General features: G+C 37.8%; 1 protein-coding gene and 1 long non-coding RNA gene across 4 annotated transcripts; one reads left to right on the forward strand and one right to left on the reverse strand.

The window, feature by feature from the left end:
• Positions 1-1,289: 1,289 nt before the first annotated feature.
• Positions 1,290-21,807, reverse strand: LOC106095851 (angiopoietin-related protein 7). 3 transcript variants are annotated; one of them, XM_013263257.2, is made up of 6 exons: positions 21,389-21,807; positions 18,109-18,248; positions 8,387-8,520; positions 7,796-7,997; positions 1,703-2,320; positions 1,290-1,641 (listed from the first exon to the last, which is right to left on the reverse strand). In XM_013263257.2, the coding sequence occupies exons 1-6, from the start codon at positions 21,572-21,574 to the stop codon at positions 1,491-1,493; spliced, it is 1,431 nt and encodes a 476-aa protein (XP_013118711.2). In that variant the 5' UTR covers positions 21,575-21,807; the 3' UTR covers positions 1,290-1,490. The 3 variants fall into 3 exon arrangements, with proteins under 3 accessions (XP_013118711.2, XP_013118710.2, XP_059226880.1); XM_013263256.2 differs by having other exon boundaries at positions 8,306-8,520; XM_059370897.1 differs by lacking the exon at positions 18,109-18,248 and having other exon boundaries at positions 8,306-8,520; positions 21,389-21,503.
• On the forward strand, positions 7,992-8,688 carry LOC131998536 (uncharacterized). Its single transcript, XR_009398776.1, has 2 exons — positions 7,992-8,205; positions 8,273-8,688. It is a non-coding gene; the product is annotated as an uncharacterized LOC131998536 (long non-coding RNA).
• Positions 21,808-22,153: the final 346 nt, after the last annotated feature.

Genomic DNA, 22,153 nt, shown 5'->3' on the forward strand with positions numbered 1-22,153 from the left:
ACCCACCATCGAAGGATGGGGGTATATTCATTTTGTGATTCCGTTTTCAACACATCGAAATATCCATTTCCGACCCTATAAAGTATATATATTCTTGATCAGCGTAAAAATCTAAGACGATCTAGACATGTCCGTCCGTCTGTCTGTTGAAATCACGCTACAGTCTTCAAAAATAGAGATATTGAGCTGAAACTTTGCACAGATTCTTTTTTGTCCATAAGCAGGTTATGTTCGTAGTTGGGCTATATCGGACTTTATTCTGATATTGCCCCCATAAAGACCGATCCGCCGATTTAGTGTCTTAGGCCCATAAAAGCCACATTTATTATCGATTTTGCTGAAATTTGGGACAATGAGATGTGTTAGACCCTTCGATATCCTTCGTCAATGTGGCTCATATCGGTCCAGATTTGAATATAGCTGCCATATAGACCGATCCTCTGATTTAGAGTCTTAGGCCCATAAAAGCCACATTTATTATCCGATTCCGCTGAAATTTGGGACAGAGAGTTGTGTTAGGCTCTTCGACATCCTTCTTCAATTTGGCCCAGATCGGTGTAGATTTGGATATAGCTGCCACATACACCGATCCTCCTCCTCTGATTTAGTGTCTTAGGCCCAAAAAAAACACATTTGAGACAGTGAGTTGTGTCAAGCCCTTCGACTTCCTTCGTCAACTTGGTCCAGATCAGTATAGATTCGGTATGAAAGATGGTTTACATATATACCCGAGGTGGTGGGTATCCAAAGTTCGGCCTGGCCGAACTTAATGCATTTTTACTTGGTTTTCTTCTTTTTTGTTATCAGTTATATAACTGATGTTGTTGTTTTTGAAAATTGTTTTATTATTGAAAAATCCAATATTTCGAACACCACCGGTTTTCTTCCTCAGGGAGTTTCAATTATTCTTAACAATGACAAACGACTTTCTTCTAACAAACTTATACTCAACATCCTTCAGATTTCATATAACGGAGGTTAGCTCACAAAATTCTACAGAATCTAAAAATGCATCAATGTTCGTTGGTGTTCACCTGATCATTCTAGATCATTCATTCTGAATTTCTTGCAGTGAATTTCGTGCGACCTCTGGACACTTATTCCAGATGCCATCAACATGTGCATATAATTAAGGTGTATGTAGTATATATTTACTTCTAAAGGATTTCAAAAATACATCCATGGTGGTTGGTTTCCAAAGTTCAGCCTGGCCCACCTCATTCTGTTTCACTTGGTTTATTCTATGACATTTCGAACTGATTTTCAAGAAACAACCAAAACACAAAGTATATGGCAACACATGTACATAAATACATACATTTGATCATATTTATTAGATTTTAAACACAGACTTAAATGTAGTGCCACATCCTTAGAGGGTGGCACCAGAGATTATGTTACATAAATAATATACAAAAATAAAATACACAAAATTGAACACAGAATAATTTCGTAATCTGACGAACTTTTCCTTCGTCCCTAAAACTGTTTTAGCGTCGATCCGAATCCACATTCAAAGGACGGATCATCATTTTGACAGCCTTCAAGGAGTAGTTGGGTCCCAGCCAGTCTTGCCAGTAAATTCCACGGTATTGTTCGATTTTGTCATAGTCTTTCTCGTAATAGGGTCCCATCAAATTGCTGAAAACACACATACATACATACATAAAATTTCAAAAAAAAATATTTTTCACAAACTTACGATTGATCGCACCAGTTGTACCACCAGGCTCCTTTATGGGATTGGGCACAATTGCAGTCCACACATCCGTCATTGTCATTGTCAAATGTGGAGAATTTGCTGCCGGCATGGTAAGAGAAGGAATCTCCCGCATCTCCTTCATAAGTTCCCAGCAGCTTCAATTCATACGATTCCTGTTCATTGCCAATGGCAAAGAGATTGTAGCGAGCATATTTTCGCCGGTTTTCGAAATCCTCCAAGGTGATCAGCAATTCGTGAACAGCAGACGCTGTCAAGGCATACAACTTATCCAGGCCAATAAAGAACTCGCCAGCCAAATTGCCAAAGCCATGCTTGTATTCCATCCAACCACGTTGAAAGTTGATGTCGCCATTGAAGCGATTCAAAATAAGAGTCCAGCCACCACCGGCCAATTGATCTTCACAAGCGACGTAGAAAGGATCGGAGGTGGGCGTCAACTGAAGTTTCAATATCCCGTTGGTTGATGCAATGCCCTGAGCACAGCTAGTTGTCAGCTGCTGTGGAGTATTGGCAGTGGCATAGAAGTTGGGTGCACTCACAAAGCCACCTTGATTCTGTTGTCTTCTCCACAAATTGTTGAAGCGCCTCTGCAGATTACTGTGGAGGCAATTATGATAGATTAATGGATTGCTATACAACGATTAAAATAATTTAAAAATATTCTGTAATAGTCCAATTAACAGAATAAAATATACATTATACATTAATGTTGACATTGGAAATATAAAAATATATTTCGTAACCATTGTATTGCACAGGCAACAAAAGAAATAATCGTTGAGTAATGGTTTCCATTGCCGGAGAAAGATACCCATTGAGCAACTATGAATCTTTGTTTGAAGAATAAGCTGAAAAGCAGTTCACGAGGAAGAGACCAACTCGTAATGGTTTGATTTCTCGAATTTTAACAGCATATTTATTACCCATGTTCATTTAAATAGAAAGAATAACTGTTGGAATGTTTGCCAATATTCTTATTCCCACCACCATGTGAAGGGGGTACACTTATCTAGTCATTCCATTTGTGACATCTCGAAATATTGATCTAGAACCACATAAAGTATACATTCTTGATAGTCTAGCCGTTCTGAGTCGATCTAGCCATGTCTGTATGTCGAAAACACGATAGCGGTCGAAGGTGTAAAGCTAGCCGCTTGAAATTTTGCGCAGTGAGTTTGTTGGGAATTGCAAATGGGCCATATCGGTTCAGATTTGGATATAGCTCCCATATAAACGGATCTCCCGATTTGACTTCTTGAGCCCCTGGAAGCCGCAATTTTCATCCGATGTGGCTGAAATTTTGTACATGGTGTTCTGTCATGACTCCCAATAACTGCGCCAAGTACGGTTCAAATCGGTCAATATAAACCGATCTCCCGATTTGAATTATTGATCTCTTAAAAGCCGCGATTTATATCCGATTTGGTTGAAATTTTGTACATGGTGTTCTGTCATGACTCCCAATAACTGCGCCGAGTACGGTTCAAATCGGTCTATAACTAGATAAAGCTCCCATATTTTAGCAGAACTCATGGTGATGGGTTCCCAAGATTCGGTCCAGCCGAACTTAGCAGGCTTTTACTTGTTTCTTCTGAAAGAAATTCATTTCTTGTTTGCACAAAAAATACATATGTACGTATAAATTTTAAAATATTTTCTTGCGTCTTTCTATAAAAAAATACATAAAAATACTGAATTGTATATCCATAAAAAAGAAATATAAAAATGTCTAAAAATAAAATGAAATAAGCAAAAAAGCATCAAATCCGTCAAGGGCGCCTCTTGGTTACCCAACGGTACTGAACTTGTTATACCCATCCTATGGTGGTGGTATACTAATCATATATATGCTTATTTTGCACTAATATTTAATATTGATGTAGGTCGCTGGAGATTGCAAATGGGTCATATCGGCTCAGATTTAGTATAAACCGATTTGACTTCTCGAGCCCCTGGAAGTCGCAATTTTTGTCCGATTTGGCTGAAATGTTGCATGCTGTGTTCTATTATGACTTCCAACAACTGTGCTAAGTACGGTCCACATCGGTCTATAACCTGATATAGCTCCCATTTAAACCGATCGCCCGATTTGATTTCTTGAGTCCTTACAAGCAGCAATTTTTGTCTGATTATTTTGAACATTTTTTTACGATTTCCAACAACTGTGTCAAATACGGCCAAAACCAGTCTATAACCTAATTAAGCTCCCATGTAAACCGGTCTCTCGATCATCCTTGTTCGGTTCCTAGAAGCTTTAATTTCTGCTGGTTTAACAGTTTGGTCTATGTACCAATTAAAGTATGCCCTACAATTTAATTAATTTTGTATAAATTTTTAGCAGAATCCATGGTGGTGGACTCCCAAGATTCGGCCCGGCCGAACGCTTCTACATTTTTTTTTTTATTTTAGATTAAAAAAGTTGAAATTATTTCCAAAAATTTTGTGCAATAAGTCATAAAAATGTATGGAATTTTGTGGGGTTTATTTCACTTTTTCTTAGGGGTCATTTCATTGGGGTTTATTTCGTATAATCATTTTTTTGATATTCTAGCCACTCTCAATAGATTTGAAAAGTGGTTTACCTCCAAAAGCAGGAAGATATAATCCTTTTCCATATTGTTTTACAGTTGAATGTGGTAAATTTCCGTTCGCTACGTTTTTAAATATAAAAAGATGTTATTCTTCGTGGCAAATCGCCGTTCCCGAAAAATTTTTTTTCAGAAAAATTTGCATAATTTTTACAGAAGAAAAATCTTCCTCAGCGGTCATTTTCCATAAAATACCCCAATAAAAATGCTGAAGACAATAAAAATTCTGTTAAAAAAACATTGCTGCTACCATTTTTATTGCGAAAATTCGAGCTCCAAATCACTTAAAAAGTAGTGTAAACGGGTATGGGAGATTTGCTCAAATCAAAGTGGATTTGGGTTCCAGGGTAAACGTGATTTTAATTCCACAAACTACTCTGTATTACCGTATTTGACATTTTTCTTTACTTCAAAATAAATTTTCTTGAAATCTTCACAGATTGTATGGGTTGGTCTAGAAGAAACAATAGGCTATTAAATTTTTTGATATCGGAAAAGGCAGAACCTCCCCCTTTACCCAAAAACATCACCCAAAGTTAAAAGTGGACCGATCGGGACAATATGGGTATCAAATGTAAGGTATTGGAGAGTAAAATTCGAATATGGTGTAACAAATTTAGTTCAAGTAATCAGGGGTCCCTCCCAACCCCAAAACTCCTCCATAAGGAATTTATAGATTGCGAATTTTGCTAAAAAAATTAAGTCTATGTAATGGGTGGTCACAAACCGGACATATTACATACATACCATGGAAATCAAGGCAGATTTAAAAAGGTGGTCTCACACGAACAGCCGGCCAGGTTTGACGGTATTAAGATGTCAGATTTTTGTTTGCATTCTCTTTGTTGTTATCTTCTTTTTCGCATATTCTCTGCTAATGTACGCACACGTATACACCCACGCGCACAAATTTCATTGTGTGCGTTGGTAAAACATCGATCAGCCATCTTGTCATCATAGATGGCGGATTGCACCCTATGATTTGTGACTGTTGTACAAATGAGACCACCTTAAATTGCTTCGCCATGCATGGTATTACAGGTGTCGGGCGCAGACTACTATATAATACCCTACTCTACCGAGTATACCTACTGCTTTTAATAAACAGAACCTATGTCTAAAACTTGTCAGACTTTCATATAAATCTGGACCGGTCTGTTGGAATCATAAATGGTGCGAAGCGGTCGATGCTTACATATAACTCCATATAGAGAGATTCTCCGATTTATCCTCTTGAGAAATTCAGTTCGAGAAGTAATTATACCCACCATCATAGGATGGGGGGTACACTAATCTAGTCATTCCGTTTGTAACACCTCGAAATATTGATTTAATACCAAGATTCCACTTGGAGCAAATCTAGATTTCCGACGAGATTTCGGAAATCTCGTGTTTTGCAACGAGGTTTCCCGTAACATGTGAACAAATCTACTTATTTGAGGAGATTTGCAGCAAATCTCTTTCCAAATTTAAGTGTTCCATTTGAATTTGGAAGGTTTGCAATGCATACCGGTTATTATTGGTATTTTTGGGCACCACTTTTTCTTAACATCTGACAATTTCTTATTGAAATTATAAAATGAAGTAGCAATTTAATAAAATCGTGTCACAAACTTATTTGCAGACCGCAATGTATATGCTGAACACAATAAAAATGCTAATCACAATAAAAACGCTGTCAAAAACCTCACTGTTGACAAATAAAAACCGCATAAATCGTAGTGGAAATGGGTTTTGGAGATTATCTCAAATCAGGTGGATTGGGCTCTAGTAAAAACATGATTTAAGACTCCATAAAGTATATATATATTTTTGATAGTTTCGGCATTCTGAGTAGAAGTAGCAATGTCCGTTCATCCGTCTGTCGAAATCACAATGGCGGTCGAACGCGTAAAGCTAGTCGCTGTAGGTCGTTGGGGATTGCTAATGGGTTATATCCGCCGATTCGTCGATTTAGGGTCTTAAGCCAATAAAAGCCACATTTACTATCCGATTTTGCTGAAATTTGGGACAGTGAGTTGTGTTAGGCCCTTTGACATCCTTCGTCAATTTAGCCCCAATCGGTCCAGATTTGGATACAGCTGCCAAATAGACCGATCTCTCGATTTAAGGTTTTGGACCCATAAAAGGCGCATTTATTGTACGATTTCACCGAAATGTGGGACAGTGAGATATGTTATGGCCTTCGACAGCCTTCTTCAATTAGGCCCAGATCGGTTCAGATTTGGATTTAGCTGTCATATAGACCGATCTCTCGATTTAAAGTCTTGGCCCCATAAAAGCACATTTATAATACGATTTCGCTGAAATTTGAAACAGTGACTTATGTTAGGCTTTTCGACATCCGTGTCGTTTATGGTTGAGATCGGTCTATATTTGGATATGGCTGCCAAAAAAACCAATATTTTGTTCTACAAAATTGAATAATGAGTTGTAAAGGGTGATTTTTTGAGGTTAGGATTTTCATGCATTAGTATTTGACAGATCACGTGGGATTTCAGACATGGTGTCAAAGAGAAAGATGCTCAGTATGCTTTGACATTTCATCATGAATAGACTTACTAACGAGCAACGCTTGCAAATCATTGAATTTTATTACCAAAATCAGTGTTCGGTTCGAAATGTGTTCAAATTTTGACAAATTTTGTTCAGCGATGAGGCTCATTTCTGGTTGAATGGCTACGTAAATAATCAAAATTGCCGCATTTGGAGTGAAGAGCAACCAGAAGCCGTTCAAGAACTGCCCATGCATCCCGAAAAATGCACTGTTTGGTGTGGTTTGTACGCTGGTGGAATCATTGGACCGTATTTTTTCAAAGATGCTGTTGGACGCAACGTTACGGTGAATGAACACATTTCGAACCGAACACTGATTTTGGTAATAAAATTCAATGATTTGCAAGCGTTGCTCGTTAGTAAGTCTATTCATGATGAAATGTCAAAGCATACTGAGCATCTTTCTCTTTGACACCATGTCTGAAATCCCACGTGATCTGTCAAATACTAATGCATGAAAATCCTAACCTCAAAAAAATCACCCTTTACTTAAGGCATCTTATTTCACATCTTATTTCACAGTAATTAAAGTTCTACATTTTTACTTTGTTGTTATGCATAAAATTCCATTTGCAAAAGCAGTTGTGTGACTACGAATATTATTATCGGCCATCCTTCCCATTTACAAAACAAAAACGTTCAACGTTTGCTGCAAAATATTCGCATAAATTAAACTCATGCCGGCAGTCAATAACCAAAGGTGGGTATCAACCACGGCGGATAGGAAATTTCTAAGGCTATTCGACTTTGTCAATCAGTTCGTCAGTCAATCAAGGCCGACACTCAACTCAGTTTTTAATATCGATGATTAAGATTGAACACATCTATGGCTGGAATTGAAGGTTTCTAAGATATTTGCAATTGGCGTCATCATCTATAAACTTGGCTTCACTTGATGTGGTGTGAACCTCAATGTTTATTTACGTACCTGGTTTGCTGCATCAATTTGGTGACATTCGTCTGCAGTTGGGATTGCAAAGCATTTATGGCCACTCTGGTGGATGTCAGCAGTGTGGCCAAGGCATCCAATTTCTGCGATTCTGAAATTGTTGGTGCTGGCTCTGAGCGCTGTTGTTGTGGCTGCGGCGTGAAGTCGGTTTGGCGTGTTTTCCTTAAAATATTTGTCCGAACTGTTGTAATGAGGAGTTGGAAATTTTTGAGATAAGATAACTAAAGTTGGTAATAGTTTATGGTTACACAAAAGCAGTTTTAACTCTTTTCGATAGGATTATTTTTTTTTTTTAAATTGCTTCAATTTGTTTTACTATCATACGTTAGTATTCTGCACAACCAAATTGGTTCATCTTTAAAGTGGGATACAGTTTATCTTCTTTGGAGGTATTGCATTGATATGGATGCATGATATGAATGTTTGTTACAAATGAGTGTTACTCTAATCATAAAGATCTACATTTTAGCCATCACCAACTATATTTACCATCATTAGCGTCTGTGGAATGATTTCTGTTATCGGTTATGTACGTGTCATTTTGTATCCTCATGTATTCGCCGAATTCACCTAAGAGTTCATCGACGCCATGGCGGGTGAGCCGCTGTATGTGTTCCATGAGATCCATGTGTTTGCCAAAGTCCATCTGAGCCAAGGCCAATGAGTCCATTCGTGCCAAGTTGCTTGATTCGAACTGCACAACCCTGACAAAAAAAGAAGAAGAAGAAGGTTGCAGATTAGCACTTTTTAATAAGACGCTTGCAATCTACCATTTACATGATGATCGCACAGATGTCTACAATTTAAACAACATAATGATTGGAACTGATACTTTGAATAACAGAGAAAATAAATCTATATATTTTTTTTAATTTTTTTCGGTTTAATATATTGGCTAAGGTACAAATGTAGAGTCTGAGGTGGCTCCCCGATGCTCTGCCCTTGGCCCGTTGCCATTTTAGATTACCCGTTTCATACGGAAACGGAAGCGAATACGTAGGATACTGCATGTTTCTGGCGATTCTGAGCGCCATGGCAGTTTGCGGCCCGATATTCCCAACCTTGACAGAAATATTTCTCCAGGAATATTGTATATAACAAATATGTCTATTGGTTGGATTAGATCGCAGGCTCTACTCCGAGGTGACTCCCAGATGCTCTGCCCTTGGCACGTTGCCCTCTTACATGGCCTTACACGCCATGGCAGGAAACAGGATCATTCAGGGTGCCATCTACCATCACCAGAAGGACCGATTAAAGGGTCGAATGGAACTGATAAGTTCCATTTCGGGTGCTGGTCTTGCTGCCAGGGAGCGTATTGGAGGCATTTGCGCGCCGGATGGATCCCTAGTTCTTGTTGACAGAGGTAAAGCCGATTGTCTTGCTGAGCATCTGGATGACGCAATGAACTCGATCTACGATTCGTTCAGGTCCATGGTGGAACGGGCGATAGAGGATGTGGATGATGGATCACCACTGGTGGCGTTTTCTGGGGAGTTTGTTTCTCCGCACCAGGCGCGAGAGATGTTGGTCCATAAGCCTTTAAAGAAGTCCTGTGGAATAGACGGGAACCCAAACATTGTTTTGAAGAGAATAGATGAGTTGATTCATTCCTTTTTCGCTTTCCTCTTCAATCAGGGCCTTAATCTCGGTTGCTTCCCGGCGGCTTGGAAAAAGGCCATGGTGGTACCAATAAAGAAACCTGGTGTGATCCACTCTCCAGCGCGGGCTATAGGCAGATTTATCTTCTCTCTTCCTTTGGCAAGTTGTTCGAGTCTTTCCTGGTCCCCTGGAGACCAAGGGCGTTCTCGAAAATCGGGCTATCCTGCGTGAATGTCAATTCGGCATCCGATCTGGTCTTGGAACTTTGCATGCTCTTGTGGCCTTCACCGACTATGTCTTTGGCGGCGTTGAGAAAAAGTGGGGTTCCATTGCGGTTGGTATGGATTTCTCCAAGTCGCTTGACACCGTCAAAGGGGCTTCTCTAAAAGCTTCAGTCCTTTGGCTTGAACCATCAAACGCGTAGGATGATAGCGAGCTTCCTCCGGGGACATGATTTCAAGGTTAAAGTCGGCGAGAAGATGTCTGTGCAACATCACGTTGCTGCAAGGTTCTCTTCTAGGACCGGTGTTGTACAACATCTTCGTCTATGACAGTGCGTCTCAATTGAGGCTGAATTTGGAGAAGTGTGTGGAAGTAATTTTTAGCGGCAAGTCCAAAAATATTGCCTTTCCAAACTTTAGGCGCTATTTTCCGGGGCTTCGGATTGAGGGCCAGCTTATCCGAATACAGGAGTCGTTCAGATATCTCGGTGTTATTTTCCACGGGCGCTTCGACTTCTATCGTCATGTCGATTTTGTTCATCGCAAAGCCAAGTCGGTTTATTTTGGCTACCATAGGCTCCTTGGCATGAGGGGCGGTCTTCCTCCCGACGAAGGGTTTCTGATATACCGTCAGGTAATCAGACCCACACTTACATATGCTTTTCCTGCCTGGTTTGGTGTTTCATCACACGACATGGAAAGAGAGGGAGAGGGGGAATATCAGGACAAGAGGGAGAGGAGGACTATCAGAACATGCCTGGGGATGTTTAAGTTGGATTTTTAGTATTTAATTTTTGAGAGATTTGCCATTTTGATTTGTATTCTTTCTTGAGGCGATTGGTTTGAGTTTTTTATGTATTAACGTTTTATGATGAGTGCGACAGAAGTTACTACTCCGATTTCCATTCCGAATTGGTAGGCCCTGATAATTTTAAGCTGGATGTTCATTCAGACTGTTTATTTTTTAAGGTTTTGTTATCTTATATATAAAATTCAATTTTTGTTTGTTTGTTTGTTCCGTATAGACTCAAAAACGGCTGAACCGATTACTTTGAAATTTTCATAGATTGTGTAGGTTGGTCTGGAAGGAAACATAGGGTATATAATTTTTTGATATCCCTCCCCCTTACTACACAAAAATAAAAGGGTACCGATCGGGACAATATGAGATTGAAATGAAAGGTATTCAAGAGTAGAGTACGAAGTTCATAATAAAAGTTGGGTCCAAGTACCCGGGGGGCCGTCCCAGCCCCAAAACTCCTTAAAATAGGTTTATTTGACGATCATGACAATAAGGGACTCAAATGAAAGGTATTTGGGAGTAGATTACGAATATGGTCAGGAAGAAGAAATATGCTTTATAATTTGTGGATATATGAAGGGGGCGAACCCTCCCCGTTACCCCAAAAATACCACCCAAAATTACAAGTGGACCGATACAGACAATATGGATATCAAATGAAAGGCATTGAAGAGTAAAATACTCTTCAAGTACCCAAAAAGTAGCCCTAACCCCAAAATGTCTAAAAACAGAAAAATTGGTCATCAATATCAATATGGGGCTTAAATAAAAGGTTTTCTGGAGTAGATTATGAATCTGGCAAAATCACAAAATCACTCCACCCTACCCCACCCCCCAAAAACTCCCCAAATGGGCATATGACCCATCATGACTATATGATACTCCGTTTGTTTGTTCCGTAGAATCAAAAAAGGAAACATAGGTTATATAATTTTTAGATATCGGATGGTGGCTAACCCTCCCCCTTACACCAAAAACGTCACCCAAAACCAAAAGAGAACTGATGTGCGCAATATGGGTGGACATGAATTTGATATCCATATTTGAGTCGAATTGTCTCCCCTATAAAGCAGTTTTCATTACCCAAATTTCAAAAATACCAGATCTCGGAGATTGGTAATGCGATTAGTTTGAAATTTTTACACTCTAACAATCAGCAAAACAAAAACATGGTTTCTATTGTTGGGGACGGGTGCCGCGGGGACAGCCCCAAAACCCGCCAAATGGATATATAGACCAACCACGACAATATAGAGCCATGTGTTTGGGGAGCCGTCCCTTCATAAAATACCTCCCTATTATATATAAGCTATTTGGGGTGGAAATTTATTGATTTTGGGTAATTTATATTCATTTTCGGGACAAAGACCCTGAGGTCCACCCCACCTTCAAACACAACTTATTTATCGATCATGCCATTATGGGACTCATACGAAATGCTTCTGAAAGTAGAGCACGAATCCTATATATACTTTAATGGCCAAGTGACCACCCCCGAAATACTCCCAAAACCCGAAATATTTACCAATACTGTAATATGGGACTCAAAAAAAGTCATTTGGGAGTAGAGTAAAAATTTGCCCAGGAACCGAGCAGGGGCAAACTTTTCATACATCAATGAGTGCTTTCCGATTCAAGTTGAGTTTATAAACGATAAGAGGCGTTTCTTATAGCCGAGTCCGTACGGTGTGCCGCAGTGCTACAGTAGCACGATATCCACGTTCAGGGCAAAGTGTCCCCACCCTAAATAAATATTAGAGAGTTAAAGAAGGCGCAGCGGACCGGGCCCTGTCCAGCTAGTAAATTTATATTCAAGAGCTTGGATGAATAAAATGGCCTTTGGCAAACTAACAAACATGGTTTTCCGTAGATCGACGACACTCTCTTTGGTGCACTTCGTTTTTATGCAACAGCCACAAGCCTAAGCAAACATCGTGTGTGGGTTCTCAAATACACATGCCACCAACAGGAATTAATGACAAACATGTGCCCATCGTTGCTGCAGATCTGCCAGGCATTTGAACTCTTTTGATTCCCAGTCATTTGAAATGATTATTTGTATGATAACTTCAAAAAACATTCACCATGATCCTCATTGATTTTATTACGAAAATGACGCCCTGGGAATGAAATGACTTGCATTTTGCATTCGAACCACATATCCAAACATGAATGACTTTGATTCATCAAATTTGTGTATTGATACTGTCTTTAGTTCAATTATTATTCAATGTCTAAGTTTGCTTTCATATATCAGCTTGTGTAGCCCATTAATATCAAATCGCAAATAATTACCTTTAATTCCTATATTATTTTTTTATAATTCCATGTACTATTCACTGTTCATGCTATACATGGTGTTTGCTCATACACGCCGTAGTGAATGGGAAGTAATTGTGATTAATTGAAAAATAAATATCGGCAATATGCCACAATTATTTGTCCTTTGTAGGATCATCACATCGCCGTAAGAGGATGTTTTTTGTTTATTTTAACTAGCTCTATCTGTGATATCTTTGTTTAGGTGTATGTTGTGTGTGGCTTTTAAACAAGTTGAACATAAAAATCCAGTTTGCACTTTTCCTACTAACCTAAAGGTCACTCAAATGTGGGGAGTTGTGATGGTAAGCGCAAAATAAAATTGCACAGGGCTATTGTACGAAAAACAAGCATGTTGTGTTTGTACTACATATTCGCAAAAACACAATGCTCATCCGTAATTAATTCCCCCCAATGACTTTTACAGCAGCGTGTTAGGGCGTCGATGAAGTGATGGCGTTGACTCTAACTGCTAACCGCACAATGCATCCAACCCATTGATGGATGGCTGAATGGGGTTTACCTCGAATCATTAATCAGTGAAGAAGATGTTAAGTAGCACAACACGACAACACGTTCACTTCTGCATACACTCGGGTATAAATATTGCCAAAAATGTTTGAATGACAAACCTCATGGACGGACAATGGAGACTGTTTGTCATGCTTGAGATAACCCTAAACTGCGTACTCACTAGGAAATGTTAGATTGGACAAATGCAAGATTTTGAATAGTTAATCGCTATCTTTACTACGAATATTTGCTCGAATATTGGCGACAGTATTAGAAAAGTGGTTAAAGTTGGAGGCCATCTTGGAGCAGAGGTAAGCCTGGACTCGAATCATGGCGAGAATATGAGAAAAAGTTTCAGTGGTAGTTATCCCCTCCATGCATAGAAGCCGTGTACGAACTTTCCCCCAAAGAGATATCGCACTGCGGCACTCCGTTCGGACTCGGCTATAAAAATGAGATCCCTTATCATTAACCCACTAGTGCCTAGGGTCCCTTTTATCGAACGTTTTTATTTTTTATTTTTTACGCCACGTTCAGTTTTTGTTTACTAACAAAATTGGGAAACATTGAAAAACGTCTAAGAAAGGCGTGGCAGGTAAATGAAGGGAATAAATATTTTTGCTTTTACAGTAGGTGGAAACATATCCTAACAATATGCGAGTTCAAATTATGATAAAAATTTTTAGAAATGAAATAGCATATACTAGGCACACTCCCTACATTTCCTCCTTTTAAAGGACTCTCTGCAAATAAATAAAGTTTGCGCTTGTATTAAAAAAATATTTTTCAAAATCACTTATTGGTTGGTTAATGGGTTAAGCCTAAGCATAAATCGGATTTGATACGTGAGAAGTTTGCCCCTGTTCCTTAAAAGAGTAGTCATAGGTAGTCCCTGTTTATTTTACTTGGTTTTTCATTTTACTTGAGAATCACCCCCATCTACGCTCCTGAATACGGGCAGTCATATAGACTTCGACCCAACCATAGGTTCACGAAACGTTTCCTCTCCTCCAGTTCGAACCTAGCAGCCATAAGATTTATTCAGCTTGTTTCTCATTTACATCAACATATATTGTATGTTTAAGTTCAAATCGTATAGTTGATCGGTCCCTCGTGCACAGCTGTGGTCAAAATAATAGCACTAATATAAATTGGAGGTTTTATCCAAACACTTAAAATTGTTTGTGTTTCAACGAATTCCTTTAAGTTTAAGGATTGCAAATCAGTGGATTTTGACAACATAAATTAATTATATTTATTAGCTTTTTGCAAAAAAAAAACTTAAAAACCAAGCAGTCAAAATAACAGCACCTCATATAACGAATTGGCCAGAAATTATATTGATACAATAGAAATAGGAACCAATTGGGGGATTTAATTAGAGTGTGGAACAATGGAAAATTTTTGATATTTGGTGACGTGTCCCTTGTATGTAATGACAGAAAAGCAACGTTTTCAATTAAATTAAGAGGATTTTGGCATCTTTCTTAGGAAAAAGAGAGTCCAGATACCCTATATTACATTTCAAAGGCTTTCATTTATATGTTGGATCTCTTGAATACTCTCATTACTTAATTTCTGTTCACAAATTTTCATTGGAGTTGAAATGATGTGACTTTTCTGGCCACTAATGACACTTTTTGGATTGTCCGCTAACGACATTTTACTTTTTTACACCCATCTCCGTAGGATAGGGGGTATATTCATTTAGTCATTCCGTTTGCAACACATCGGAATATCAATTTCTCCCGATAAAGGATCTGAATCCCATGAAAGCTTTATTTATTACCCGATTTCGCTTTTCAATCAGATACCAGCGTTTTGATCAAATTTTGGGTTTTCATCCGTGGAATGCTTTCCTTGCCTCAATGAAATGTAAAATGGTGAAAATTTTAACTTAATTGTGTTTTAAAAACTTTTTCAACTAGTCTATTTATTGGATAAAAATAACGGATTTTGAAATAGAAATGTCATGTGTTGCTATTATTTCAACTGCGGTAATATTGGCTCCAACATGAAAAATCCATTAGAATATATAAACAAATGTTATATGATGAACATATGCATACGTTTTCCAAAAATAAAATAATTGTCTATCTTCCCTATAATACTGAATGTAATAAAAAAAATTCAAATGTGTATATGTGTACAATACCAGTACTGTATATTTGCATACTGCACATCTTATTAACTGCTCGTTATGACATCCTTGCGTTAACTTACTATTTACAATAATTATTGCCCGATATTGACTGAAATCCCCTTAGTATGCACATTTACCTGTAAGGTGTAAGGTCTGACAGATTTGCTGTAATGTTATGTTTTATATGTTTGTCCCAAAAAAAGTTTTTTACACATCCAAGTATTCTTGTAAAATTTCTGGAAATTAGTTCTCACTTATATGGCGATCCCAGAATATAATTTCCTACAATCGGATTTATTTTTATATTCGACCTACTTTTGGATAATTTTTTGTTTTTTTTGAAAACCTAAAAAAGAACAACATGCTTCCTAAATAACTGTTTTCGCGCTAACTCCTTTCAAACTATTTTCCACCTTATTCATTATGCCCGAGTGTAGTCGGTAGTTTCTCGTCTTTTTATGAAATATACTCTATGTTGTTCCATAAACATTACTGTTTGGTTAAGTTGATACCCGTATTTCCTGCATTTATTTAAATTCAAACTTGTGAGTGAACTATTTGATATTCTAAGTATGTCCAAATTAAACATGTTTCGGATTTCATTTCTGTTTTTGTTTTTAATGTAGATTAATGTAGATATCAATAAAATTAAATGTTGTTCGTCGCAAATAGTTAGCAGTTAAAAATGAAATAACAATAGCTAGAATTTTTTTAAAACCACCATCAACCAGCTCCCTAATAGATGCGAAATATAAATTGACACCATACCATTCTCTCACTTTTATTGAAATGGTGGTTACTATCGGATTCTATATGGGCCACAAACCTAAAATTCGGAAAATATCATAGAACAACAGCAATGCAAAAATGTAGTTTAAAACGGACGATATCAGGTTTGAGCACAAAGAACAAAGTGTGGATTTCATATTTCGAAATCAAAATATGAAGTAGCAATGTATGCTAGCAATGGACTTAATAAAAGTATGTTTAGAAAAGAAAAATCTGTACATTTTAAATCATATAGAAACATTCGAACAAATGTTATTCGTTGAAACTTAATTCGATAAATCCACCACCATTGCATGAGGGTATATTCATTTTGTCATTCCGTTTGCAACGCAAACAGACATATTGGACGTTCATGTCAATATGGGACTCAAATTAAAAGTATTAAGCAGTAGATTACACATATAGCACAAAACATTAGGTCCAATTAATGGGAGGTCGCCCACCCCCAAATACCCCCAAATGGGCATATTAGCCGACCATGGCTATATGGGACTCAAATGAAAGGTATTAGGGAGTAGATTACAAATATGACATTAAAATGTGCATTCAAGTCTAGGTGGCGCTTTCCCTCCTAAAGATACGACAAATGGGTTATTTAACCCATTATGACAGTATGGGACTCAAATGAAAGGTATTTGGGAGTAGAAAAAAAATTTGGAGCCAAGTGTTTTGGGGGGGGGGGGGGTACGCCCTAAAGCACCCCCTAAACTAAACTTCATTTCCGTTGGGAATAAAGAACGAATTTGATATCTATTTTCAGTGCAAAGTGCCGGTGGCCGCCCCAGCCCTAAAACATCCTCCAAACGGTTAAAGTTTACCGGCCATGGCAATATGGGACTCAAATTAAAGGTATTTAAAAGTGCATCACGAATTTGATATCCATATTTGAGTCGAAATGTCTGAGGTGCCATCCCTACTCTAATGAGAACATTACCCTAAGAAAGAACATTACCACCAGGAACCGAGAAGGGACAAATTCTCACACATCAATGAGTGCTTTTCGATTTAAGTCTAAACTCAATGATAAGCGACCTATTTTTATAGCCGAGTCCGAACGGCGTCCCGCAGTGCGACCACCTTTTTGGGGAAAATGTTTCAAATGACCATGCATGACATTGTACCTCGCAAATGTCGCCAACATTAAGAGGGGATATACACCGCTTTGTCCGATGGTCTCGCCAGAATTCGAACGCGTTTAGCGTCATAGGCTACAATGGCACGAATTCGATATCCGCATTCAGGGCGAAGTGTCCCAACCCTAAAAAGATATTAGAGAGTTAAATAAGGCGCAGCAGAGCGGGCTAGTATAATATAAAATATATCAATGATGGATTAGTTTCGTTTTTTCAAATAAAAATTTTTAATACAGTTTTTGGTTTAAATTTCTAAAATAGATGAACAAAAGAGAGAAAGTTAACTACCATTTGACTACTCACTTAAAAATATATAATTTAAAAAATATAGGATTTCAAAGTAAAAGTTGTTACCTATGTTTAATTTTTTTTGGCATAACAACGCACATGGAGAGATAGACAGATAGAGTAATGGCTAAATCAAATCTGGTAATTATTGAAAGACACAAACAATGGGTTAAGCTTTTCTCCACTTTTGGTATTGCTCAAAACTCAAACACAGCGTTTGTATAGGGGGTATACATTTCGCAACCCATGACGAATTGATAATTGTAATTTAATAACAGTTTTAATGTCATTACCCATACTTATCTTAAAGACCTAGTAAACTATGAATGTTGACAATGCGGAACGCCCATTTTGTTCAAAAAGCATTTAAACTTGTCAACTTAAACTTCCTTAAACTTCTCTGAGCGCCGCCCCATCACTTATATTTACATATTTAAATTCACAACATAAAACAAAACATGGAGATAATAAAGATGACTCACTTATTTTCAATGTTTTCCAAGCGCTTGCGCAGATCCTCATCCACAGACACCATAAGGCTGACGCGATCATGTAAATTAGTCAAAAGCTCCTTATAATCACAATGAGGCGAAGAAGCTGCAACAGGGGCTGATGATTGATTCTAAAAGAATTGAGACCATTTAAGCACCAGTTTGGAGTTTTTTCTTTTGGGAAAACACAATTTGAGCATGACAAATGATGTTATCTTCAAAGCCGTAAAGCATGTACGAGTCTCAATGTTGCTGTTGACTCTTTTCAAGATCACATAATCTGAGGCGGTTTTCACGCCTATTCAAATTCTTTGCTGATTTACTACACGCATGCGTGTCTCTCGCTGGTTTATTTACATTTTGTTTCCATCTTTCTGTATTCTACCTTTCAAAGTTCAACTCAAATGCTGGTTGATCAGAAAAGCAAACAAACCGGCTCCAAATAAAACGGGGAATTTAAGCCTAAACTCGTCAAGAATGTGATGAGTAAAGAAAAAGCAAAAAAATACTTAAATTCAGTCAACTTGTTGTAGCAGGTTGGCCGAAACGATAGAATCCTCTCTCATCTGACATCTCACTTTTGGTTAAAAAAATCACAATAATTTGTTTGTACTTTTGTTTGTATGCATGCATATGGATAGGGGTTTTGTCTTTACACGCTTTTGAGTTGTAAAACTGGGATAATTGTTGTATTCACATAAATCTGTGGTCACTTTAAAGTCCATTGAACTGGTGTTGCATATTTTATTGACTCGTTGTTTGTTTACTCATTAAAAGCTACGATGCATCAATGCTCAGTCTCTGTCTTGGGTTTCCCCGCATCAATTTAATTGAATTATAAATAAATGGCGATATAATGAGCGTTTGAAATGATAATGTAGGTCATGGGGTCTATCCTAAAGAGATTTCTCAATTTTGTCTTATTTTTTCCACTTGGCTTTAAAATGTTTAATTGATAATTTAACAAGCAAAAAAAGACAAAAGTCGAGTAGGGCCGTCAATATAAGACTCTACCCACCTACCTAATCTTAACAGAATTCGCTAGCATATCAAATTTACGATATGCATGGGAGTTTTATCTGGGTTAAGTTCGAGTGGTAGTCCTATGCCGACTCACTTAAACTACTTTAAGTCCATTGTAATACCACAGTAGCAACAGGCCAAGGCCTCTTGTGGCAATCGAACCCACGACCCCCGCACGCCAATCCCAACATTTTACTAAAGAATATCTCGTGCGAAAAAAATTTTTAAATATCGGAGCAAAATTTCGCCAACTTTAGGCTTTAGAAGCGCATATAGGACAATATATATAAAGGATGATTTTTTAAGAGCTATAGGAAAGTTTTCCAAAAAAAAACACACACACACACACAAAATTCAGAAAAAGTTAAATCGATAGTACGGTCCATATAATTTAATGTTTGAAGATTATTTCATGCAAATGGCCCATCCGCTTAGTCCATTTTTGGCATACTCTTCGCCCGGAACCTCACGTTTCGGCCGGTATCTCACGTATAAATGCTTCAAAATTGTCTTCCAATGCGTCTTGTCTGTATAGACAGGAGCGTTAATATAGCCCCACCAAAGGTGTTAAATAGCACGATCTAGGCGGCCAAATGACCAGTCCCGAACGTGAAATAAAATGTTCACCGAACTCGCCTCAAAAAAGTTGGATATCATCTCACGATAGCGCTCGCCATTCGCAGTTACGTTACGATTATCTTTAAAGAAGTACGGTCCAATGATGCCACCAGGCCATCTGTGACTTTTTCTGGATGCATTGGTAGCTCTTGCAATGCTGCTGGCTGATCTTCACTCCAAAATCGACAATTCTGTTTATTTGCGTACCCATTGAGCCTAAGATGAGCTTCGTCCATAAAATGGAAGAAGCGCGCAATGAACTTTCTTAACAGAGCACGCATTTTTTTGATAATAAAATTCAATAATTTGCAAGCATTGTTCGTTTGTAAGACGATTCATGGTTAAATTATAGACCAAACTGAAGATGTTGGACAATGAAACAAACCACGACACGTGAGTGAGCTGTTTTAATCAGTGTTGCCAAAAAGATAATAGTTAAAAATCACCCTTTATATGGGAGCTAAATATATCTGATCCAATTCCAATAAAAGTTTGCCCTTATATTAAGACTTAAATATTTTACATGCAATATTTTTAAAAGATCGAAGCGAAATTGTGGATGTTACTACCAAATTACATTTAGCCAAAAAAGTGAAAGATGCTAAATTTGAAGACGATTGATCATCAAGTGTGTGCTGTATATCGATCACAAGAATACATGGACAGCCAGATGGGCATGGCTAATTAGAATCAGCAAGTAGTTCTAGTTAATCTTTATACTTAGCAATAATGGGTCTTTTTGTTCCAAACAAATGCACCATATTATAAATCCATCCTGTGCCACAGTAGTGGTGTAAGGTATGAAAATGGTGAACAACTTAATTTCTTTTTATACTCCGCACCATTACTATGAAACAGGGTAGTGCATTTGTTTGGAACATTTAGAAGGAAGGGAGTTAGACCCATTGATAACTATACCGATCAACTAAGAATTATTCTGATTCGATCTGAATTGTAATCAAAGTACATAACGCAATATCCATTCGAAAATTAGTACAGACTTTTTTTGCTAGAGACGAAACCTATTAAAATTGGAAGAAATCGCTCCGGATTTAGATTTAACTTTGATATAGATATTACTCCGTCCGATTTGGATTAATATTACAATATTCTGGTCACGAAATATTGCCCAAAGAATTCTCTGATAATTCCCTAAAATACCGATGAATTTCATAAAAATCAGTTCAAATTTTAATATATATACGTAGCTCCCAATTATACTTATCGCCGATGGTCACTTCTGGAGCCCTTACAAGCTTATTTAATTGCCGATCTTCTAAAAATTTGTCCGCAACGTTTTATTTAAATACTTCAACTGTGTCTACGGAATTTGGCAGAACAGAACCGCGAATACACAAAATTTGGTCCAATTGGATAGAACTGGCACACCTACAACTGGGGCTTCAGAAGCCAAGCTAGTTAATTAGTTTATGAGCTACACCCATAATTGCACCATTATGGTCCATTAGCCATCTCCAATATTTAAGATATATATGCATATCTATAATCGGTTTAAACGAATGTTTCTAATAAATGATTTTGTAGTTTAATATACTTGGCGGCTTTGTTGAACTTCCCGTATATATTTTTTTTTTTAATCTTGTTAATGTTTTCTACCAAATAAACCCACCGCTCTCCAACGTTGAACATTGTTGCGTGTTGGAGCTCGCTGCTGCCAATTTGTCTGAGAGGGTGATGAAGTAGCCGGTGCTAAAGTTGGATGTGCTGCTTCTTGCATGTGGCACTGGGTTACACTCATCAACAGAATTATAAAAATCATCTCGAAGAGGTTTTTGAATTTAACGACCAACACCATTATTATTGAATTTATTTTGTGCGTTGATTTGTTGTTTAATTTCAAATCACTTTTTTTGTGTTTCTTTTCGTTTTTTCTCGTATTTTAACAATGATTCACAAAATTATTGCCAATGACGAATGACGCGCGCACCACCTTCATTCGATACGGTCCCCGCGCGAATTGCTGATTCTCCGTTCGCTTTATTTCGAATGAACCACTCCGGTCGACGTTTACGTTGCGACTAAACTTGTTGATCGCTTGCTCACTCAGCCCGCCAAATTGAGAATTCCTTGGCAAAAACAACGTCAAGAAAAACAAATTAAAAAACCTTAGAGTCAAAACAGAGACAGCCACATAAATCTCTTCTCGCAATTTTCGTTTTTACTCAGGTTAAGAGCGTTGACGAGAGACTTTATCAGATGAAAGAATTTTTATCATGTCTTCGCTGCAATGTTAGATGCTGCCTCTCGAATGGGTGGACGATATCGCTTAAGAAATAAATCTTAAGAGCATTTAATTTTTATATAAACACTGCTTAGCATCTTGAACTAATGGTACGCGTAGAATTATTCGCATGAATGCGTTGAAACGCTTTAA

The sequence above is a fragment of the Stomoxys calcitrans genome, chromosome 1, assembly GCF_963082655.1.
Source record: "Stomoxys calcitrans chromosome 1, idStoCalc2.1, whole genome shotgun sequence".
NCBI lineage: Eukaryota > Metazoa > Arthropoda > Insecta > Diptera > Muscidae > Stomoxys > Stomoxys calcitrans.

Coding starts and splice junctions, on each gene's coding strand:
- LOC106095851 (XM_013263256.2), bottom strand. CDS start 21,574: ATGGTGTTGGTCGTTAAATTCAAAAACCTCTTCGAGATGATTTTTATA. Junction 7,998..8,305: donor TTCCACAGACGCTAATGATG/GTAAATATAGTT, acceptor TCATTACAACAG/TTCGGACAAATATTTTAAGG. Junction 1,642..1,702: donor TACAACTGGTGCGATCAATC/GTAAGTTTGTGA, acceptor GTGTGTTTTCAG/CAATTTGATGGGACCCTATT.